Here is an 18,325-nt window from a genome sequence, read left to right on the forward strand (position 1 = left end):
TAAAGAGGATTTTCTTAAGACTGCAGGTGATAACTTTTTACTATACTATTAGCTACTAATCTCTTAGGTTAATAGATTACGGAAGGTAGTATTTTTAGGCGGTAGGAGGCGAAAGGAAAAGAATAAAAAACTTCCTTTTTAAATAAAGGAGGTACTTTAGGAAGTAAGGAAGGATCTAAAGGTGCTAGCAGAGTAGATAGAATAATATTTTATTACTCTTCTACTATATAAGTGAAGTTTTATAGAGATTTGGGCGGCTAAGGCTAGGTAGCAGCCTTAGTTAAAACGCATATAAAACAGCGTAGGGCGAGTTACTAGGGCTAAATAAACCTAGGAAAGCGGATAACCTAATCTTCCGCCAGATTATTAGGTCCCTATACCCTACTATCCTATATAGGCTTTATATTTCCATAAAATACGTAATCCACTCCCTAGCCTATTAGAAGTAGCCTTATGCCGCCTAAATAGAGGCTATAGGAGAATAAATCCCTTCCTTTAACCAATCCCCTACTTAAATAAGTCCCTTACTTAAACAAATCCCCTACAGGAGCCAATGCCTATATATTTCGCCGCCCTATAGGAACTAGTCCCCTACTTTAACAAATCCCCTACGGGATCCAGTCCTCTACTTTAACGAATCCCCTACGCTAATAAATCCCCTACGCTAACGAATCCCCTGCTTTAATAAATCCCCTACTCTAATAAATCCCTTACTCTAACAAATCCCCTATAGGTGCTAATACCCACGTATTCCGCCGCCTTATAGGAACCAATCCCCTATAGCTTACATTCCCGTATAGCTTTTACTCCCCTATAGGAGCTATTAGCTACGTCTACTACTCCCCTACGAAAACTAATCCCCTACAGCTCCCGTTCTTATATCCTAAACTAAAATTATTATCTAGTATACAGTAACCGTATTTTCTACTACCCTATAAAAACTATACCCTATAGCTCCTACTCCCATTTATATCTTCCACTCCCCTACAAGAACTAATGCCCTATAGCTTCCATTCTCCTATTCCCCAATCTACTAGCAATTCGCCCGCGCCACAGCCTACTATATAAGCCTTATTATTATAGGAGCAAGTAAGTATATGGGCTCATACCCCATATAGGAATGAAAGCCATTTATATACTAGTTACCCACAATTGCGGTTTTAGGAGGGCAGTAGGCACTTTAGGTTATCTAGTTATATTTATTAGAATACGGGCCTACAACTATAAAAGATACTATTGCTTATATAGAAGTACCACAGCTGCTATAAGTATTAGCCTAGCCTAGTATATAAATCTAAACACAAAAGGAAGCGTAGTAGCCTAGGTAGCTTTATTAAGCTTCTATATATATATCTCCAATTACTCTAAAGCTTCCTTTCCACCTTCCATAAACGCTATATCGCCGAAACAGGCTCTGGACCTCGTCAATGCTCCCTTATACTTAAGTTCCGCCAAAATTACTCTACCACTACGGTAGCTAGGTTCGCCTAAAAAAAGCCAATTAAACAAATCATGCATAGGAACCGCAAGCCGGCGAATATCGGGCACAATATATATAATGGCGATAATTTTATAAATCTTTAAAATGTTAGGGACCTGCTTACCTAATATATAGGCAATTACTTACCTTTACCTCTCTTAAATTTTCTTCTTTCTATCCTATATAGGAGACCTTTCCTCTTTTCTCTTCCTTAAAGATAGTTTCCCCTACTATTAGAACCCAATAGATCGAAGTTTTGCCTATATTAAACGTATCTATTATAAGAACAGGTATCTAAGAGTAGTAATTAGATTATTAATAATATAGAAGGGGTGGGTTATATACTACTTACCTCTAGCGGGTATATTATAGTTGCTGGCCTTTAGAGGTCTTTAAAGGTCTTTAAAAGTCTTTAGAGGTCCTTAGAGGCCTTTAATAGTCTATTTATACATTAGTCGGTAAAATACTAAGCGGAGGCCATATATGCATATCTATAAGGCTAAGCTATATAACAATTCTTATTAAAGTAATAAGAGCGTATGTGGACTTAAGCTAGGCTGCAAATAATATAAAATATAAAGTTGCGTATAAAGGCAGCCTAAATCCGAATTACTAGACCGCATGAACACGGGAAAACACCACTTACTCTATATTTTTATTCTTATATACGAAGAAGTTCCCGCCATATACTATAGGTGGTGAAGATTAGTAAAGGTCTTAACTTAACTTAGGGTCGCCAAATAGTAAGGAAGGGGTAAATAGATATATTACACCCCAGCTTATAAAACTTAGGTGTATTACCCCTTAGCTACCCTAGTTACCTAACTGCAATAAAAGCTTGCAGATATGCATAAGATAATAATATTCTTAACAGCCCCCGCCCCCAATCGTCCTTAAAAAGATCTTTAAAACTACTCCTTTTCCTAGCCTAGTTTATAACGTTTAGATTAACTCATAATATAGCAACTACTAAATTTATCTCACAACTTATAGACCTTACTAAAAAGCTTAAATAGGTTGTTAAAAGTATCCCGTGCTTTTACATATATCCTATAAAAAGCAACTATCGGACAATTAAGGATTTAAGTATAAGGCTTTTTAAGGCTATAGCAAAGCTCCCAGTAGAGATTAAAGCACTTAAAAAAAGACATATAGAGTCGGCTTACAAGGAGGGCAAATAGCGGTTAAATCAGGCACAAGAGAACAGAAAAAACACTATCACTAGATCAAACTTAAAGAATCAAGAGATATTCGGAAAAAACATAGCACTTTTCTTTAGCAGTCTAAAGGATTCGGTCATTAATTTGGACACAACCCAAATAAGGAAGCAGGCGACCTAAGAAAGATACAAGCGGATTTATAGCCTAAGTCCTAACAGGATAATTTCCTAGGTAGCGGCCTTTAACCCTACCGTATAGACGGCAAATTTAATATTAAAGGATACGTTTGACTTTATAGTCAAGCGGATTAACCCAGAGGATATTTAGGTATAGCTATCCAATATATATTATATACTAAATGGTTTAGGAACTAAAGAGCCGTTATAAGAATCCCAAAAATATCATAAGTTCCTAAAAGGCAAGGTCTACTTTAATAAGAACTTTTAAGCACGAAGCTAACGGCTACTAGCCGCTACAGAAGACAGGGAAAAACCCATAATATTAAATTAGTTAAGGAAACGGAGGCGCATTAATAAGCCTGTATATAGACATAAGTAGGATTTACCTTTATTACATTAAAGGCTATGCTAACAATATATACTATAGAAATTCAATACGCATTTATAAACGCGCCCACCAATTATATTCCCCTTTTAGGCAACTTTCTTTCTAAGGTAGTCTAGACTAGTAATTAATAAGAAAAGAAAAGAAGACTAGGACTTCCGATAATAGAATATTTAACTACACTAATTCCTAAGGGAGAAAACATAGATATCTCTATTACCCTCTAGGTCGGTCGTTAAGAGGCGGTTCTAATACACAACTTATTCAAGCTCTAGCGGACTTAGGTATTATCTTCACCCAGCCATCTATTACCTTAACCTCACACCTAGTAGGAATAGGATGCGATTTATCTTATATAATGTCTTTAAGTAGTCTAGTGCCTTCAGGTGCTTTAGGATCAGAGATCCTAATTAATACGCCTCTGAATATTATTATTTGGTTATAATCTACCGCATCAAATATATAGAATAATATATAGTCTAGCTTTTCTCCCTCCCCAACCTGTATATAAATCCCAAGTTAGCTTAAAGTTTATTTAACTGGGTTCGGCTTTAACAGACCTTTCCGGACATAATAAATTTTATAGAGGTATAACTCCGAGAGGGAATATATTGCCGGTAGATAGATAGTATAAATTTAGACAAAGCCAAGCTCTATTTAAGAGTAGTATACATTCTCTATACAGGTTTACGCTGTTAAAAAGGACCTAAAGTAGGGGGGAATAACAACCTAAGGATCGTGGGTAAGGGCGTTAAAGTTATTATAGAAGTAGGCCCTAGGAGGTTCTAGCAGGAAATATACTAGTTAGAAAGTAAATAAAGGCTATATCTTACGCAATAGACTTAATAGCCTGTTCTATTAGCTAAGGAAGAACTAGTATAGGTAATGGTAAGTATACAGCTTCTACGCGATAAAGAGATTAAAGAGGTATAAAAGAAGTAGATTATATACTTAAATAGAGCGGAGTAAAAAGGATTTAAGAATATAAATAAGTTACAGAGTCTAACAGGCGTATAAGTACTCGAGGTATTAGTACCCGATAAGAGATTAACATAAAAATAATTTAGGCAGCGTCGGCTTAGCCTAGCTTGCGCCCTACTCTATATAACTAGCAAGCATTAGCCTCTATAAAAAAAGTCGGCTTTATATCTAGTAAAGAAGAAAAATTAAGGCGTCTATAATTATAGCAGCGGTAGAATTAGAGAAGCTTTTTAATATATAGTCTTTTACCGTAGTTAGCATAGCGTCTATTAACCTGGTGTAATGCGTACTAAATGCTATATATACACGTATACAAAACTAAACTCAATTCCATATACCTACTTTTACCTACTATATTAAAATTAGTTCCATAACCACCTTTTACACAACCAGTAGTAAAAGGCTAAGTTAAACAAGATCACCCTCTTATACTTAAGCACTATATTCTGCTTTCTACAGATATTTTTAAGCGCCTTTATAATATCCTGTTTTTATACTAGGATTAGCAAAGGAAGTGTGGTTCTTTTTATATAATTTCCCAATTATATATAGTGTGTTCTTAGCACAACAAAATTTAATAGCTAAGCCCCTAAATAGATTAACTAACTAAACGCTTAGTACTATAGAAGGCCTAGGCTTAGTAAACAGCATACACTAGCCTACTTAGCGAGAGCTCTTTTATAATAACTTAGTCCTAAACTTAAGCTAAATATATTTATAAATTGTTATCCCATTTAGACCCTCCGCTAAACTCTCCGCCATAACTATCCTATTGTAGTATAATGGAATTTAACTTTAACACAGCTAGGGTATCCTACTATGCTAAAGTACATATCTAACTACTCTCTTAGTATTATAAAGAGGGATAAAGACAATGATCCTAACGCTTATATACTACTCTAGCAGTATTACATTATATTCGCCCATTCCCCGGCCAGGATTTCCTTTAAAGTTCCCTTATAGATAGCTTTTATACAAAATCTAACAATCCTATTACGCGACTTACGTTTATCCTCCATATACTATCCTTTTATATACCACCCATTTTAGTTTCCATTTTGGATAATCCTATATTCCACAACCCCTATTTCTTCCTCCATAATATTATTCCATCCTTTAAGGAAATTTTAGAGGTAGCCCAGCAGCAGAGATCCGAGCTTAATCCAAACTTAATCCTGTTTACAGTCAATCTAAGAGACAGTCTAGATAGGAGAGAAACCTACCTTAAAGTCTTTAAATTCTTTCTGCTATTCTATACTACCCACTATATATCCCATATTATTAGCAAACTCCCTTTTATTTACTAGGATACGCTATATAAATAGTTAGAAAATACATATATAAAGAAAGATTTTTAGATAATCTTAATATTCTAGTACAGGGACTTCCTCCTTTATCTCAAACCCGCATTTAGTATAGAAAGTCTCGCTACCTACTATAGAAGAAACACTAAGTGGAATGCTATTAAGAACCAAAATCGCTTTAAACTAGTATATAAAGGCTTTAGCATACCCACGCCCTTAGTATTTTAGGTATAGTGCTAGCGTTTAAAGTACGTAGTAAGGCCCGGATTCATAAAGCCACCTATTATTTAGGTAAAAAGTTTAGAATTAATCCTAAGATTTAAGGGGGCAAGGTATTATACTTTAACTTAGCTAAATTAGTACATTTCGCATAGAGCAACATAGCTTCTTTACTCTCGTCTCGCTTTAGGTTTAGGACTTCCTCCTATAGTTTATTAATATCTACACCAGTGTTAATAAAGCCCTGCAATCGCTATAACACTTAATAATATTTACTTTCCGGCTAGAACTACCTACTCTAATTAGAACCTTTTAATAGGGATAAGATCGCAACACCAACAATTATAGATTCGGCATTCTTAATAGGCGGATATATATCTTTAAGTACGTTATAGACCATCTTATACTTATCATTTTTAAAAGCATCGTCTATAACAAATACAATTTTATCTAGATTTTAAATTTCTTATCCAAAAAGGTTTTCAAAGCTTATTAGTATATCTCCTAGAAATTTAGCATAGTATAGTCTCTAATATTTCTATATAGGGGAGGAAAAGTATACGGCAGTAGCAACAAGTGCTATTTATTTTACCTTAGAGACCTCCACCTTATAAAGACGCCCTAAAATAGGCGCTTTAAACATTGCTAACTAACTTTCTCTCTACATAGGGAGAACATAACTTAGAGAAGAGCGGTAGGAGAAATAGTTTTAGGAAGTATATAAAGATTAAAAGAACTTTAAAGATTGCTATAAAGCGAAGAAAGGGTAAATATACTTAGTGCGGGCTAATAAGGTTTAACTCCTGCAGACCAATTACTAGATTATACTAGAAATTATAGCGTAGAGATTAGAGCTAAGTATCCTTTTATATTAGTCTATAGTTATATAATTTTCAATTAGGCGGGAGAAAGAGAGCATTATTTATAAGATAGGTTTGCTAGTCGCTATTATAAGGGTATAGAATAAATATGTCTCAGCGTGAAAATTAATAAACTTAGGTAGCTAGGATAGACGAGGGGCTATATACCCAGTCCTAGAAGTAAGGACTCTAATAGTATGCCTTCCTATAACGCATCTCCTTTATTATCTCCTATCTTGGCCGCGTGTTAAGTAGTATATATATACTATAAATTCCAGAATAGCTCTAATATTAGAATCCATACATTGCCTATACTTTACCTAGACGGAAAATCGTTATTATTACCTTATAAAATATGCGACCATATTTAAATGGCGCTTAAATACGGCCATTTTATTAATAGAGTAAAAACGTAGTGTCTAAAATACTAAGAGACCTATAAACTATATCCTCCTAATATTATAAAAATATAAGTATAGAGACCTTCTAATCTAATCTAGGGTTATTGCTTATGGCGTAATTTAGAGATAACTACCCGGATAGAAACTACCGTAAGCTTTAAAACAGCTAAAAAGATTAGGCGGTTGGCTTATTAAAACATATAGCGAACTATTAATTAAAATTATAGATAAAGCAGAGGATATAATTTGGCTAAAAGGTGTTATAAGGAAACTATTTAAAACCAGCCAGACATTCTTATATTAGGGTATATTTTACAAGTCTAAACCTTTAGAAATTTACCTTTTATATCAACTCCTCTCGCAATTCCTTGGCAATATCTTAGCAATCCCGTTACAGCCCTATAACAACCTCGTAAGACTCTTATATAACTCCTACGTAACTCCTCTAAGACTTCTATAGGACTTCTATGGGACTTCTATAGGAATCCCCTGGCGATCCCATAGCAATCCCCAGAACCTCTATCTCTAAAATCTACTTATTATTTTAGAGGACAGACGTTAGCACCTAAACTAGGTTATTTTCCGTCTAAACCTAACCTTCCTTATTTTCAAACTAAGAGTCTAATACCTACTAGACCTCTAGTTGCCCCTAGTCTAATTAAGGCACCGATTTCATAGCCCCTACTTTATAACTAGCATATTCCTCTAGATTTCACTACTAGTGTTTCCCGGTATATAAGAATTTAACCACTTCTCTAAGGATGTTATTTTAGCTCAAGCTTAAGCTTAAGTCTTCTTTAATCTTAGCTTAAAGCAGTTAAATCTAGTAAGCGTTACCTAGAGGTTTAACGAAATAAGCTTATATATATTTAAGCCAGAGATATTAGATATTAATAGTTAGTTATTAAAGTCGATATGCGATAATATTTATTAATCTTACCAGGCAAAGCATTACGTGTACTAGAGGCTTTAGATTATAACTATACTCCGCTAAACCTGCCCCGCGCGGCTTAAAATTTTAAGTAGTAAAACAACAACTTTAAACTAACGGCAGAACGACTAAGTAACAAGTATATAGATATTGAAGTCGTTAAACGCAGCGGGTAAGGGCTCTTTACGAAAGAAGATCTTGGCGAGGCTTTATAAGCTTTTATAGAAGACGGGTTTCTTATTCTTAAAAGAGCTATAAGTATTAAGCCCCCTTTAGCGGAGTTATTAGAGTCATTAAGCTTTATTAAAAGGGAGATTATCTTAAATAAGGTAAGCTATTTCTAAAGTTTATAAGCGAGACTAATATCCCTCTAGGCTATTAAAACAATACTTTTCTTAGCTTAAGATAATAGCTTTTATATTACCGCCTACCTTCTATCCAAACCTGCTCCAACCTATAAAGAGTTAGGGCGCGATTATAAATAGGAAAAAATGGCTTCTGCTAAAGATCTTATAGGGGCTATATACTATTATTTAGGAGGAGATTAAAATGTTATATAGATATTCCAGGTTAATATATATTCTTATAGAGTAGCTACTAAGAAAATAGTAGATATTAAGGCTAATAGAGGTGATATATATGTACTCTTAAACCCTATAAACATTTTTGCATTTACTAAACTTCCTCTAGCTTTATTTGCTATTACTAGCTATTATAGTTAAGACCTTTCCTTAAGAATAAACCACCTTCCCTAGTATACGCGATTATAGTTTTATATATATAGACCGGGTATCCTAAGCGCGGAGTGCTAGATAATTAAACTGGTAATAAGATTCTAGAGTAGTTTAGAAATAATTACTCTAGAAGTAGTAAATATATAGTTTAGAAGCGGTAACTATATTAAGTGGCACGTAAAAGAAATAAAGATTACCGCTTATAGCTAGCTACAGATTCTCCCATATATCCCTCTACCGAAGTATTAAATATTGCTCCGAGCCTAGACGAGAACTAGTAGCGCACAATTAAAAGTAGATTTAGTTTAGAAGGAGGGCAATTAAGCAAGCTTAGGAGGCGGTTCTATAAGTCACGCTAATACGCTTTAGTTAGTACTAGGCTATAACAGGGATTTTAAAAGGCTTACGCCAGGCCTACAATATTTAAGTCTAGATTAGAGAGTAATATATTTATTATACTAGGACCCTCTAGGGAGAACAACTACTATATTAACTTTAATGGAAGGTTAAAGGGTGTTACGTTAAACGTGTTCTAATAAAATAACCGTACTTCTGCCGGAGAATTAGAGGGTGCCATATTTAACGGGTTTAAATCGTCCTAGGAGGATAGCGGCTGTATCGGTTCTAGCAAATTGTTAAAGGGCATAGCATTAAACGTATTCTAGCAAAATAACTACACTTGCCCTATTACATTTAAAGTATTCCAGTTATCCTATAAGGGCGGCTACTACATTAGCTCTTATAGATTATTAAATAGAGTGGCATTAAACGTGTTCTAATAAAATAACCGTACTTACTCTGCTAAAGAATTAATAGCTACCGCACTTAACGAGCTCGAATTGCCCTAGGAGGATAGCGGCTACATTGGCTCCGGTAAATCATTAAAGGGCGTGGTATTAAATATGTCCCAATTACAATTAAAGGGCGTAGCATTAAACGTGTTCTAATTAGGCGGTTACACTAGTTCCGCTAAAGAACTTAAGGGTACTATACTTAACGTGCGCCTAAATAGCTCTCTGCGTGGCTACAATGCCAATTACTTAAACTCTACTTAAGAACTAGAGGGCGTTGCCTTAAATTTATAAATATTTATATACTAGGTAAAACTTAATAGTCTTTAGAATTCTTATTTGTATATATAGCAGTATTTATCTAGTTAACTCTTTTCTTTATAGAACTTCCTTATATATTTCTAGACATTATACGACTTACTAAAACGGCGGATACAGAATAGACAAGGAAATTTCTTTAAAGGCTTTCTCTTCTTTTTAAGAGATGATATACAATTTATAGCTTATGTGTTATTCTTAGTCTAATAATACTTAGTATTCCGCTCACTTTAGTAAGGTTTAGAGATCGTAAAGTGACCGCGTTTTTACATTAGAGGTATTATAACGTATAGGGTTATACTAGATTCCTAAGTTTTAGTAAATGGAGATTAGACAGGTTTTGTTACTTATAATTCCTATACCTCTAAATATATATTCTACTTAGCATAGAAGAGATATCTATGGTTCCTGCTATATAGGGGACCGAAGGCTTTAAACTATCCCTACTGTAGTTAATAACGGATACTTGTTATTTGCGTAGGAGGCTGCTAGGTACTATAGGGGAATTAGCGCAGATCTCTAAGGTCGCGGACTTTATTAAGCTTCGTTACTAAGTAAAAAGGCTGCCCATAATTAGGAGGAATTGTAATACTAAAGGAGTCGTTATATAGATGCTAAGGAAGGCAAAACTAGGGCTTATTATTAGCAAAACTATAAAATAGGGAAAGATTGGGAAGAATAAGAGAGATATAATAAGCGAGAATCCGGGTAATACGCGTTACGTTAACATGTCACATACAGGCTATAGGGGCTGAGCTTATTAAATAGAGAATTACGAGCCGCTAGGGCAGAAGCACTAGAAATAGAAAGCGTACTAAGCAAGCCTATACCTTAGTAAAAGAGGTACTTAGAGATATTAAGGCCTAAGAAGGCGCATATAAAAGAAGGCGGTATTACGGATATAGCTGTTAAAACTAATCTTAAGACCCTAGTCACTCTCGCTACCTTTTTTTAGCTTAAGGAGGCTAGTTTCTTAAGGCGCCACTAAAGTTATAAAGGAGTTCTATATAAGTTATATAGAAGTCCTAAAGAAGTCACAAAAGAGTTATAGAAAAGTCCTAAAAGATTCCTAAAGGATCGCTAAGAGATTACCATTAAGGGGCACAATATTCTATAAAGGTAGTTAGAGGGAATCAGGCTATAATCTAGCCTTATAGCCGCCCTATTACCCTATTACCCTATTACCCTATTACCTTATCGCCTTATTACCTTCTTGCCCTTTTTTACTTTAGTTAACCTCTTTATTAGTAGGACACCCCTACTTTTTAAAACAATGTATAAACTTTCTATTATAGCATTTATTGGCACTAAGTTTATTTATTTACTTATTCTTAATTAAGTAGTACTTTTATAGCTTTATTTACTAACTACCTTACGGCATTCTCTCCGCTTTTAAATAATTTTTTACTTCCTCCCTCTCCAAACTACTTTTAGAGTCTCCCTTTATTACTAGCTTAAAAACATCTCTCCTATTTCGGCTAAGTTATTATATATATTATTAGAGCTGTCCTAGTGTACTAGACTAGCTATTAAGGTTTATACATATAGCCTCTTAAAGTAAATTACTAACTAAAAATTAGGCTCTATTCTTATGGAGATTCTATACAAATATTTTAAAAACTATTTTTAATAAGGATTTCCTAGTCGTTACCAGTATTACTATACTTGCCTTTCTACTCCTAATTTCCGGCTTCGTACTAGTATTCTTTCTACAACACTGGATAATAGGGCGTTCGTTAGCTTTTTTAGGTGGTCTCTTAATAAATACATTATTAGGTACAACTCTTACTACTTCTACCTAAATAGTAAGAAAACATAAAAGGTTAAAAGTATTATAGCTTTTATGCGCTACGATTATTCTTATACTATATTCTGGTATTTACTTTATATTTATTAATATATATCTATTCCTTTTAGTAAGCTACTATAATAATGCTTTAGTGACCTCCACTAACACAAATAGGGACACTCTCTTATGGAATATATTACGAACGTTACCGTCATTTTACTACAAGCTTAGTTGCTTTATATTAAATACCAATGGCATAATATAACATCTTACGACATACCTATCAGCCCTAGTAACTTGGAGAAAGCTATACGGAGATATTTAAACCCTAAGTACCCTAACCAACCTATTAGCCCTAATGACTTAGAGGAAGCCATAATATTAAACCCTAAATCCTCCTATACTAAAACTGATCGTAGGAGGAATAGGTTAGTTCTTAGTTATCTTAATTACTTCTTAGGCTAATACCAGCTTAGTAGTTTTAAAATTTATATTAGCCGTTCCGTTAGCATAACCTATAAAGCGCGGAGAGAAGGTAAAACCTTTCCATCTAAGAATTTTAAAGCTATAGACAATCCCCCGCTAGATAAGGGCCTTTAATCTAAGGCATATAGCCTATAGTAGGATCATGTCTTTTCACCTAAGAAGGTTAAAGCTATAGATAACTTCCTACCGGATAAGGTTTTCCTCAGAAATAATCGCTATATACTTTAGTTATGCCTTAAATGCATATATCTTAAGCAAGAGTAGGGAGACTTTATATCCCGGATGCTAGAGCTTAGCAACTTAGAGAGGAAGGCTATAGAAAAGCTAAGGCTGTAAGAGGTATATATAAGGAACTGTTAAGTTATTTAGGAGGAATTTTCTTCCTAGGTAGCAGCTATATATAGACTTTATTAAAGCTTAAAGCCTCTTACTACTTTTAAACTTCCTTAGAAAACTCAGCTAAGGTACGGCTCCTCCTTTAAAGGCATATAGTATTATCTAAAATTGCCTTATATAGCTAAGGTTAAGATATACTCTATTAAAGCCACTAAACGCGTCTCTAGCTCTATGCCTTATTATATAAAACCAAACTATGGTTTTTATTTATTTTTAGGAGGAAAGGCCTTATGTAAAGTCTCTTATTATTATATAAAACTTTTATACTAAAAGTATACTAAATTTTTAAGGGCTGGGAGCGGGGGACATACTAGCGCTCTACGACTTAGTTAATCACTCCCAGTTATGCGATAAAGCCTTAATAAGTAACGGTCTAAATATCTATAGGTTTCATTGCAGATAGGTAACTAGGGTAATCGGGGGAATATACACCTAAGCACAAGCTAGAGTATAGCGCATTTGCTTTACCCCTCTTAAATAGTTAGACTTTTACATTTTAAAGTCTAAGCCGCAATCTATAGGGTAAACTACTAATTTAAGAAAGCCCTAAATACTACTCGCTCTCTTACTCGTTAATCTAAAACGTGCTAGCTTCTATATATTAACTAGTACCAAAACTAAGCCCCTATATATAGCCCCGTACCTTAAGCCTATTACTTAACTTAAAGTTAGGAGGATATTAATATAATCTAGCACTCCGAGGCTTACTAGCTTAGCTACTAGAACGCCTTTATATCTACAGTAGCCCACTAATAGATTTTTTTTATAGGTAATTGGTGTTCCGTTTTTGCTTTCTAGGTTAATCGGCACCTCCGATTTTAGGCCTATATATACTTTTACTGCTTCTAAACAATTAGGGTTAAACTATATTATAGTTAGCCCTCTACTAACCTTTACTACGTATAACTATATATCCGCATTAAGTTGCTAACGCTACCTTTTAATGCATTTGGCGTACTAGGTTCGGACTTACGCATACCCTTATCATTTTAGTAAGACATTAGCCACGTATAGTATGCTTAACCTTTAATCAATCTTTAACATACATATAGCATAGCATATACTATCGTTTTATCGGCTAATATATTAATAGATCACTAAGTCCAAACCTTTAGAGCTAACATTCTTGTCACTTACTATATTATATCTTCCTAGGGAGGTTCCCAATCCTAAGGATACTCTTATAGCCACTCTTATAACTCTTAAAGCCGCCCCTATAGCGGTAAGATTTTAAGTCCTTGCCGCTAACTTTAACGAAAGCGTTCGCATAACCGATAGCAATTACTCTATACTTGTTTATGTCGCAATACCTCTTAATAACCGCACTATGTTAAGTTTAGAGATCCTTTATAATACAATTTATAAAGAAGGTATTAAGTACGTAGTTAGTGCGTATAATATTTCCGGTAAAGCCTATAAGAAGCTTCCTAATAAACTTATAGTTTTACACTACTATCTAAGTATATATCCTTTAATAATATAATTTTTTGGACTAATTATAATATAGAGCAAGAGGCAAAATTTAAAAGAGAAGCCTTTAAATAAGCACTTAAGGAATATATAGCAGAGTAATAGAATAAAGGATGGATTATATAGATAGCTAGAAAGCTTAGGCTATAGGGGTAGATAAGCCAACTCACTTACTACCAAATTAAGGGTGCTATGTATTAGAGGATATGGAAATACTACTATCTAATTATATAAAGGAATGTTTTATAGGTATACAGAAATGATTAGAAAATTTTATATAGACTATTAAGGAATATAGAGTCCTATAAAACATTTTCATTATTATATTTTTAAGATAAAGTTTAGAATAAATAAGACTTAATATGGCTTAGACGGAGGACCTAGGGTTAGTATATCTGCTATAAAGACTAATCTTATCTAAGAATAGCGTCTAAAATCTAGGGTAAATAATAGATTAGTTAGCCAGACACTGGGATTTTGCCACCCCTTTAAAGCCCTTTACTACTTCAACACTTATAGACCTTATTATAGTGCCACCCCTTAGCTGCAGCTATAAGAATCTTATCGGCTGGGGAATTTCGGGCACTATATATTGCGATAAACTTTAAAACAAGGTTATTAAAGCTCCAAATAACACGAATTCTTAACACTTTATTAAGGTTAAAAAGGAGATCTATAAAAGACTCGGTTAATATAATAGACTCTTATAATACTATAGCAGCGAACTTTTCTAGAAGGATAACCGTATAGCGATATATTTAGAACGCGCTCTAAACAGCTAGCTCTATGGGTTTCTTTAGGACAGAAGCAATAATATTAATTAAATTTTATAAATGCGTTAGATTTTATAGCTTACAGACGTTCTTAAATATATTCACTCCAGATATATTATATACGGTAATATTTCGTGCTATAACATTCTCTTAGATAAACATTTAAACGTAAAGCTAATCAACTTTACTAGTTTATCGATTAATAGGTCTCCTCTTCTCATTTTATACTCCGTTTAAGCCTAAGCTCTATATCTAAGCACGCCTTAAAAGGACGAAATTTTTGCCTTTAGATCGGCTTGTTATTATACCTTAATACATTATATCGCCTTTTATAAGCTTTTTAATAATAATATAGAAGATCGTTATAAACAAGGAATATTTCCCGAATTAAAGTCCCTAGGGGCCTTTAAAGTCATTATTAAAGGCTATTAAAATAGCAAATATAACTATATAGATAACGTTATTAAAGAAATAGATAAGTAAGGTATGTTTATAAAACTAGGAATTTTAACTATCTAAACTTATTCGTAGGTTTACGGAATCTATCCCTAATAACGGCGCCGCGGCATTTCCTTTACACTCTTAAGGCTTTCCTTTTAACGTTTACGAAATCTTATCTTTAGCTTAAAAATCTAAAGGCTTCTCTATCCAGATTTATACTTTACCTATTTCTTAGGCATTATTGGCGTTAATAAAGGTAAGTTTTGTGCTTTATAAGTCTATTAGTCTTACTATCCTTATATATAGTATAATATACTAACCATCCTTTATTTAGGATATGCTAGACAATCTCTAGTTACTAGCAAGCTCCTAAACTGCGCCGTACTTTATATTATAGGTATTAGGTTAGGACACGCTTACCTACCTTATATAATAGCACTAGGGTAAAGGACAATGTAATTTATCTTTAAGGAATGTCTTGGTCTCTTCTAGCACTTTTTATATTAGATGGTAATCTCGGTAGATTGGCACATCTTAAGTATAGAGAAGTTTATAATTTAACAAATTCTTAAGTATATTAATAGTAAAAGAGAGGATTCGTAATATAAACGAATAGGTACTATAATGCCTAGTAATATAATAAGTCTTATAACTTATAAGGCTCTATTTTAATTAGATATATATAACACAGATAAGTTAGCAGCGAAATTTAAATAAAAACGGCTGCATATAGCAACACCGCCTTAAGAAAATGCACTTAAATAATTAGACTACTAAATATAAACCCCAGCTTTCTATTTCCATAGGACTAACCAAAACACAAGAATACGCCTAAGCTACTAGCCCCGTCTCTTCTGCACGGCAACCCTGCCCTTTACTTTTGCAACTTTAGAAAAAGAGTGCACCTATAACGATCTAGCTTTAGCTTACCGAACGCGTCTTTAGTAAGACTTAAGGACATTATTAGAATTCAAAAGCCCGCTTTTATAAACCTAGGTAGGCTTCTAAGCCACCTTATATTTGCGCCCTAACTTAGTTATTTTTTCCCCTAGAATATTATCAATCTCCCATTTATTATCTAAGCTTACTTTATTAATTTTGTCTTTTTTAGTTTAGGTATAATGCTTTACAGCAGGCTCTAGGTTTAAAACGTCGCTCTAGTTATTAGCGACGCCGCCGCTATTACCGTCCTCGTCCTTATTATAAGTACGATTACTAGCCTTATTATACGGCGGTTTAATACTATAGAGAAGGGTAGGCTCCTAAAGCGAAGGGCTAGCGGGACGCGGAGTGGATACCGCTTGCTAGTTAACTTGCGGGTATTAAGAGTTAAGGTTAGGGATAGGGGGGCTAGAAGACAAGTCTTCGCGATAGGTAGGTGGCCTTTATTACTTCTAGGGACATAGACTATTACCACCCTTACTACCCCCACTACTCTCTTTAGCAGGGTTATTAGAATTATAATTAGTAACGTTGTTCTGCTTAAGCTTCCGCTTCCTTAATATAAAGGATAATTCGCCTCCCGTATTCCCTTTCTTATAATTACTTTCTTCCCTAATAAGCGGATTGTCTATATTATAGTTATTAGGTTATAGTAACGATATTTTTAATATCTATAACCTACCAATATTATCTATATTATTGGCTATTAAGGAGTCTTAGTTAGTTATTACGTAGGTCTCTAACTTCTATATAGCCTAGGGGACAGTCATAATATTAATTCCCTTAACTAGGCTATCTATTTTATTAACGTCTTCTATTATAGGTTTAAGATAGTTATACGCAGATATGCTAAAGAGATCTTCTAGCTCCTTTAAAGAAGGTAACTCCTTATCCTCATTATCCTTATTACCGCGGTCATTTCCGCCACCTAATAATTATTAAGCAAGGCCGTTATATAGGGGGGAAGTATATACCTAACCCATAAGGTGCTAGTTAATCGCCGACTTTATTAGCTTTATTACCAATATTACTAACTCCGTCTCCTTTAGCTTTAGGTTCTAAGTCTAGGTTAGCTATATTATCTTTAATAAATATTAGATTCGCTACTAACCGTTAGACATATTTATAGTTATTAGGAAAAAAAGGAGGGGATAATTACTAAATTACCTTAATTACTTCCTCTAGCGTCTTGGCTGTTACTTATATTCTCGTAAATATCTTTATACTTATTAAAAGCCTTAAGATCTGCGGGTGCCTTATTAGGTAGAATATTTAAAAAAGGTAATATAGAATAACTTACCTAAGCGCAACTAGGCCAAATATTTCACAGGATTATCTCTTAGAGGGAAGTAAGGTACTCTCCCCTTTTTCATCCTTTTTTTAAGTATATTGCTTATATTTACCTCAAAAGCCGTAATCACATAATACTAAAAAGCCTTCAGTTTTTCAGGGGGTGTAGTATAAAAATTAATATTATTAAATGAAATTTATAAATCAAAACGAAGGGGTTAAGAAGATGCCACTATTACTGCCGCTATTATTATTAGAATTATTATTACCTTATGCCTTTCTAATAGCCCTAAAGGACAGGTTACGCTAGGCTTTTAAGTCTACGCCAGTCCCCTTTTCGCTACTAGCTTATATCCGCAGCATCTATACTAAAATAACCCTACTAACTTAATAGCGAATTAAAACGTGTAATCTACGCTCCGTTAGTAATTACTATTCGCAACGTATAAAGGTATATATAGGCTTAAACTTTATTACAAGATTAACGCCTATTAGGAAACTGCGATTAAGACCTAACTAACTAACCTAGCATATTTAGCCTCTAACAGGGCCATTATACTAAGCCTTCTTATTAAGGAGGTTAGTAGCAAAGTACCTCTACCCTTATTTCTTAGAGTTAGAGCTAGTGCTAATATATCCGTTTTCTAACCCAATTTTTCTAACCCAATTATACCAGCAAACTGGATCTTCCGTACTAGATCCTCTACGAGACTATAGTTCCTAGGGTTAGATAGGTAGAAGGCATGCCGTAATTCTACTAAGCATTAAAAGACACTCTAAGTAATAAGGGTATCTTTAAATCTCTCCCCTAGATCTAAGGAACTTCCTTAGTTATACTCTACCCTTACCTATAGCCGGATATTACAAACAATATAAGGGGGCAGATAGCGCAAGTAGATTAGGCAATCACACCCATATCTATCTCACTGCGCCCTTTTAGCTAATGCAGCTACCGCATAAAGTCCGTCTCCGTTAAGAGGTCAAATACGCGAATT

The 18,325-nt window shown here is 34.1% G+C and overlaps 1 protein-coding gene across 1 annotated transcript; it reads left to right on the top strand.

Moving 5' to 3' along the window:
- Nucleotides 1-2,664: 2,664 nt before the first annotated feature.
- Nucleotides 2,665-2,820, top strand: K441DRAFT_534886 (uncharacterized protein; the record flags this gene model as incomplete). Its single annotated transcript, XM_067642346.1, has 1 exon — nt 2,665-2,820. A coding segment is annotated over one exon (156 nt), but the record flags the coding sequence as incomplete, so codon positions are not given.
- Nucleotides 2,821-18,325: the final 15,505 nt, after the last annotated feature.

The sequence above is a fragment of the Cenococcum geophilum genome, assembly GCF_001692895.1.
Source record: "Cenococcum geophilum 1.58 unplaced genomic scaffold K441scaffold_2, whole genome shotgun sequence".
NCBI lineage: Eukaryota > Fungi > Ascomycota > Dothideomycetes > Gloniales > Gloniaceae > Cenococcum > Cenococcum geophilum.